Below are 6,722 nucleotides of genomic sequence, written 5' to 3' on the forward strand. Positions count from 1 at the left end.
TAACATGAACGCATGCTAACAAAAAATGCCTTTTAGCGAGTGCAACTGAAATGATTTTTGCTAAAATCGCACCTCAAAATGACAAACCTCATAAAACCGGTATCACAAACAACAAGAGTTTAGAAAATGACGATTTTCGAGTACAACCTGAACGCAACTCCACATCACATGACGTGATAGAGCCGCTCACTACTTCCGGTGTGGATTGCTAAGCTACCACACCAGACCAGACACCGCAGCGATTTTGACGGGTGTGTCATCCAAGATGCTGGCCCTCATAAACAGGCTTTTGGACTGGTTCAGGTCCCTCTTCTGGAAGGAAGAGATGGAACTCACACTGGTTGGACTTCAGTACTCCGGAAAGACGACATTCGTCAATGTGATCGCTGTAAGTTGCTAGCAGACATACTCTGTCAGTGCGGCCCAGAGGCTGCCTGCCAAGTGTTACGAGGTTTTGAAACATGACGGTTAATGTTTTGGAAAGACTTGCACCTTATTTCCGTAAACACCGGGATAATAAGGACTCGACGGAAGATAGAGCGTACATGGGCTTCCACTCGTGTGTTTTTTTGTGTCAGGAATGACGGGAAGTTTACAGTGTGACTGGGCGCTTATTATAGCAGTCACGTGGACGGAAGTGCCGGCGTGTTGTCATAAACTCATGTCAACATCATGCAGCATGACAAGGTCGTTTACTGTAGATCTGCCCCAATATATTAGCATAGCCTTCTTGTATTGAATAATTAGCATGAAATTATTATCTTGGATGGAAGCAATAGGTTATTAGGAAACACCGCTCTGTTTGTTTTGCCCGCAATGTGCTAGTGCTAGTGCTAAGTGAATAATTTGCTTCTGTTTTGAGAGAAACATTTATAAAACCTTTTTGTAAAACAAACTGAACTTGTTTACAATTATTTACGTCTTGCACACTGGAAAGGGTGTTGCAAAGGAGGAAGTCTCATCATCAGACCACTAGTTGTCACTGTCAGTTTCATAGGAACAGAATCCTTTCACATGAAGACCTACTCAAGTCACAACATTCACAATAATCCCCAACTGTAACCCAAACAATGTATAACACCTGATAAAGTACAGCAATACACAATAGCCCGTATAGACATTGACAATACACACAAATGTTTGTATCATTTTAGCTTGTACTCTTTGTACTAAATACAAACCAGTCTTGTTTGTTTTGCTTTTACAGTCAGGCCAGTTCAGTGAAGACATGATACCCACAGTTGGATTCAATATGCGAAAGGTCACAAAAGGCAACGTGACAATAAAGGTAGGCATGCTGCTGGATTTGTTTATGTTGCAAACTCGGATTGCTGCATGTGTTGTGTACGTTAGAGCGCTGTTCTCATGTGACAGCCCGATTCCTGGTGTATAAAATTCGAGTTGATGCGTTGTTGTTCCTAAATGATCTGTGAATAAATGATTTCTCTTGTCAGATTTGGGATATAGGTGGACAGCCCCGCTTCCGAAGCATGTGGGAACGCTACTGTCGGGGAGTCAATGCTATTGTGTAAGTCTGTGGAAGCTGTATGTGAGTAAACTTGAAAAGGAAAAAAACAAACAACAACACAGTGCCTTTTGATTTGAAATAAAAAAAATCCCTGTTACGTAACACATTTAACAATACTTTCTTTTCCCATTATTTAATTGATTAGCTGCGTTTTATGTGGGTATTAACATGGTTTTAAATGATGACGCTCGATTGCTGTGAATCAGCATTTCTATCCCTTTAAGGCACCAAACAGTTCCGTGAAAAGTGCAAATATGCTCAGTATTTGAAGTAGACATTGTCTCAGTAAGGCTTGTTGTATTGCAGCTAAATGTTGGAAAGTGACACACGGAGGACTTTCGCTTCTCTTTTATTGGCCTCTTTTCTGTCTCATGACAAAATGGGAATCAAATCCCATGACACATTGGACTGAAACACAATTCCAGAACTGTAAGGCAATGCAGGAACGCTGGGTGTGTTATTTTTCTTATCATCGTGCAAAATACGTATATGACATGTTTCTCCTTTTTGGGGTGGTTTGCTAAGACAGACATGACATTTTGAACCAAATATTTTGTGTAGTTTATTGGTCAAGTCATTTATATAATACACTTTACCTTCCTCAGTTACATGGTGGATGCAGCAGATCGAGATAAGATCGAAGCGTCCAGAAATGAACTACATAACCTGTTGGACAAACCGCAGCTACAAGGAATTCCAGTAAGTCACCATTCCTGTTTTTTGTTTAATATTGAATATTTACGAGGAAGTGCAGCCAGGGGTGGTCATTTGGTTAAGATCATATGGTTAAGATGCTTGGACAATGCAAAGTCGGTGTGTTAAGAAGCAGAGTGTACAAAGTTGGAACAAGTAGCTACAGACAGTCCCATTATAATATTTGTGAGCAAGTGCGAACAGGTAGCGGCAAATTATAAAAACAAAATAAAGAAAGAAGGTACAACCAAATCTATCTGTGGCGGTCCAAGTTTAATTGTAGCGGCCGCCACAGATACATGAATATTTTGGGAAACACTGGTGATTGCGATACAAGTTGTGTGTTCGAGCTTAATCAGCCTTCTGATGTTATCGTTTTTCAGGTTCTAGTGCTGGGAAACAAACGAGACCTCGCCACCGCACTTGATGAGAAGCAGCTCATTGAAAAGATGTGAGACCCCCCCCCTTCACGCATCACCTAATAAAATCATACTTTGGTGGCTTTGTTAGCAAATGTCAATGATATAGATGAAGTCCAGCCATGATGAAGGACTAGGAACCCCCTGAAGGTCCTCCAGACAGGAGTATTCTGCTAAATGTGTTTAACCATAATATTGTAGCTCACCTGTGAGGTAACGATAGCAGCATTTCTTACCGTATATTAACTACTTTCCCGTAACAGGAACCTGTCTGCCATCCAGGATCGAGAGATCTGCTGCTACTCTGTCTCCTGCAAAGAGAAGGACAACATAGGTAACCCTCAGATGAGTTTAACCACACCGTGGCAGCAAGTACAGCACTGGAAGGTAACAAATGTTCTTCTGGCAGATATCACACTGCAGTGGCTCATCCAGCATTCAAAGTCGAGGAGAAGCTGAGAGTGAAGGGGAGCCCCAAACACTCTTGGGTCCTCCACGGTCATTCCTTCCACTGCCTCTGTGAAGTTCTTCAACCTTCTCTGCTCTCTCTTGTCTCCTCCTGCGCACCGCCAGCCACTACCGTTGTGTTCCTGTAGCCTCTGTACAGCAATGCTTGTCTTTGGGATGCTGAAGTGTGTCCGTTCACGCCTTAGCGTCCGTCCGCGTGGACGGGCCCTGCGCGGGGCTTGAATGACATTACAGTGGACTCTTCTCATGTTTCCCGTAGTAATCCCACAATGATCACAAGCGTTGTTAGGTGTTTACACGACAAAGTGCTATTGTGGTTTTTGTTTGCCAAGTGCCAACGGTCGCTACAGCTAATGCCTTCTATGACAATGAACTCTTCCGCACTAGAACCTGCATTTTATTTGGCAGTATGCATGGGATTACCTAATTTATTCTGCGTATTGAAGGAAATTTTACACGCCGGGGAGGAAGTAGGAAGAAGGTAGGACGATGAGACGTTGTTGCCGAGTCTGAGGCAGAAATGGGCCAGCAGACTTTTAAGTGCCTTTTGGCCGAGGGAGAGCGCCAATCATTGCCCAAAGTACACTATTAGGAAATGGCTCCCACCCCTTGATGACACAGTCGCACTCTCCCGCTGTTTGATGCTCACCTCCTGACCTCAGTGGGAAGAAGGGTACAGCGCTAACGCGGCACGATGCGAGCCCATTGAGAGAATGTTACATTTTGCTGATAGGGGATTCGAACACCCGCATCCTCTCTTTCATAAGCCTCAACTCCTGTCACTGAAGACTTATTGATTGACATGATCTTCATGTTCTCTCACTGCTTTTATCAATGTGAGGATTTCACCATGCATGCGGATCTCCTCCATGTTAGCCAGTTGATTGGTACATCTGAAATAACCCTCTTGCGTACACGGCCATCTTGGTTTCTCGTACATTGTCCTCGTGTGTCTGTTAGTGATGAGCGGAGTCCTAACTAGCAACTGTCGGCACCACAGCAGCAGCGAGGGGCTGTAAAACCGAATGACGGGGGGGTTAAAGTGGGTGTAAAAACAACTTTTGTTGACTGTCATATTATTTTATTATAGCCTATACTTGCAATTTGTATGTGCATGTGCTAAGAATTCACATTCAATTGTAGACTTTGTAAATAAGAAGTTAGCATTTTTATTCCAGCAAATGCTCCTCTAGATGTCATGCATTCTTTCCATGTGATTGCTAATAAATTAGGTTTTATTTGTAAAAGGGTTTCCAGGGGGTGCTGAGTGAAATTGCATGTGAAAGGTTTTGCCACTAGGTGGAAGTAGAGGGCTTTGGATGCCTGGACTCTGCAGCACATTTGCAAATGTTTTGTTATGTTGCAGGACTGCATCATCAAGCTTGGGGAGGGTTTATATGATCAACTTAGTTATTTAAAAATGCTAAACATAGAGCGGAGGTGAACAATTGTTAGCCCACTTCATGAACTCAAAGTTGACATCTGCATGAAGCCCAAATGACATTTTGATTGATTTGTGGAATTGAAACCAGTAGAAAGTACTAAAAAAATGCCTGACTCCTGAGGGATGTTATCCCATTCGTCCATTTTTTCAGGTTGCTCCTTAAACTTTTGTTGGGTCGGCCATCTTGGCAGTTCATTCAGCTTATTTTGGGCTTGGCTTGCTGTTGTCCAGCTGGTGCTACTAGATGTTCCTTTCTATGGAAGGACGGCAGTGACAAGCACCATCCCTACCCGTTCAGGATGAGGAGGGTACTGCCAGTTCTGCCATGGGCCTGCCAGTTCCCATGATCCAACTCAGGCTGGGAGAAGCAGCCTCATGTTTCTGTCCTGTAGTTCAGGAAATATGCAAATTCTGTGATTTGTACATAAAAATGATTGAAATTGTACCAAAAAAAATCATAATACAGTTGAGACAAATATCAATATTTTGATCCATCTATCCATCCATCTTGTAACGCTTATCCAAAGCCGGGTTCGGGGGCAGCAGCCTATCCAGGAAAGCCCAGATGTCCCTCATAGACATTTAGTTAAATTTAACAATGAGCTTATGACTGACAATAACATTTCCATAAATATAACATGCTTCCAAAGAGTGGGTGTGTTCTGCGGGGGTTATTGGGGTGCCAATAAAATGAACCACGTTCTCGCCACCGCGACCACACAAAGGCTTATGGGTAGAAGCGGTCCAGCTGTTTCTGCAACACCACCTTAATTAATCTCATTTCTTAAACGCGGCATTTAACCAACAGCTGCTGCCATTTGTTGCCGTTGTGGACAGATGGAGGTGTTTGCTGAGGAGTTCCATAGGTTCAACGCCTGCGCTTTGCTGTTGCAGTGACCACATTAAGACATTAAGACGTGGTTACAGACCCGCCGTGAGGGTTTATGTGGAGAACAGGTCATGAAGTGACCTCAGAGTGTGACATACCATTCATGTAGCTACACTCTATTAGCGATGTGCTCTTTAGGTAATGCATGTTTCACACCCTTAACCTGCCACATCTGCACTATTTGCACTCATTGTTCTGGGTCGACCGGCAACATTTAACCTGACTCTGTAGAAATTTAGTATCCTCTATGGGCACTTAATTTGTGTGGGGAACGAATGGTAACTGAGACGTCAATATTGTATTGATAATCGCTTGGAGGTCAATTATCTTGTTGGTTTATTACAAGCCTCTGCAAATATCTTGAATGCAATGAAATTGTTCCTAAATCAATCTCTGGCGACTGCTGCTGTAAAACAAAAAAAAGAAAAAAAAACAACTTAAAAATGTTGGTTGTTCCTCTCTATGGAAGGACAGCAGTGACAAGCACCTTTTAGGTCACGTACGGGCCGTGGAAAGTCATTGTGTATCATAAATGTTGACATAAATGACATTATGCTATTGGCCACGTGCTGTAGGCTCATCTCGTGCACCCATGCACAACCTCAGGTGAATTCGTGCTAGCAACCTACCTGTTACCACACGCACAAACAGCGATGTTATAATGTTAAGTCAAGTTTGCTTTGTTTTGCACAATGCATTATATATTATCACGATCTCTTGAGGAAAAAAAAAACATTTTGTGTAAAAAAAAAAAAAAAAAAAAAAAGAAAAATCAATCTGCCGATGAGCTTTCCCAAGAAAAAGTCGTTTTATTTTGGGCAAACACGACTTTGTTGTCTTTTCTGTGGTCATGCAGAAAAGCTGCTGAGACTCCAGAATGCAATAATTCCATTTGCCGTCCGTGAGAGTAATCTTTCATGTACTCTCTTTTATCCAGTATCCTGCTGCCTTGTAAAAGCTTTCATACTCTCACCTCCCAGTCTCAGCCTCGACATGCACCCTCCTCCCCTCAGATTCCATTAAAAACCTTAACTTGGGCTTCCTGGGGCTGGGATCAAACAGGACGCTTCATGCCTTTTCTCAATGTTCCTCATATTTCCATATAGATTGACTATTTATCAGTCTGCATTTTAAACACACTAGTCCATTTTATTAATCCATGTTGGGTTTATGTACATAAAAAGGAAAAGCTGATGTAGGAAGTGTAATTCTTTTAACGGAGCGATGCAAGGTGAATTGTAATGTGGGGGCGGAAGGAGTTAATATGTGACTTGCTGGACA

General features: G+C 42.6%; 1 protein-coding gene across 1 annotated transcript; it reads left to right on the top strand.

The window, feature by feature from the left end:
- The first annotated feature begins 180 nt into the window (after window positions 1-180).
- Window positions 181-5,737, top strand: LOC131106950 (ADP-ribosylation factor-like protein 8B). Its single transcript, XM_058056559.2, has 7 exons — window positions 181-388; window positions 1,208-1,288; window positions 1,455-1,528; window positions 2,134-2,227; window positions 2,605-2,672; window positions 2,904-2,974; window positions 3,050-5,737. The coding sequence occupies exons 1-7, from the start codon at window positions 266-268 to the stop codon at window positions 3,097-3,099; spliced, it is 561 nt and encodes a 186-aa protein (XP_057912542.1). The 5' UTR covers window positions 181-265; the 3' UTR covers window positions 3,100-5,737.
- The last annotated feature ends 985 nt before the right edge of the window (window positions 5,738-6,722 follow it).

The sequence above is a fragment of the Doryrhamphus excisus genome, linkage group LG11 (genome assembly GCF_037039965.1).
Source record: "Doryrhamphus excisus strain RoL-2023G ecotype Guam linkage group LG11, RoL_Dexc_Guam_v1.1, whole genome shotgun sequence".
Taxonomy (NCBI): Eukaryota; Metazoa; Chordata; class Actinopteri; order Syngnathiformes; family Syngnathidae; genus Doryrhamphus; species Doryrhamphus excisus.

What these genes read in the sequence shown, in the direction of transcription:
- LOC131106950 (XM_058056559.2), top strand. Translation starts at nt 266, where the DNA reads ATGCTGGCCCTCATAAACAGGCTTTTGGACTGGTTCAGGTCCCTCTTC. An exon ending in AAGGCAACGTGACAATAAAG is followed by an intron (nt 1,289 to 1,454) that starts GTAGGCATGCTG and finishes TTCTCTTGTCAG; the next exon opens with ATTTGGGATATAGGTGGACA. An exon ending in CAAAGAGAAGGACAACATAG is followed by an intron (nt 2,975 to 3,049) that starts GTAACCCTCAGA and finishes TTCTTCTGGCAG; the next exon opens with ATATCACACTGCAGTGGCTC.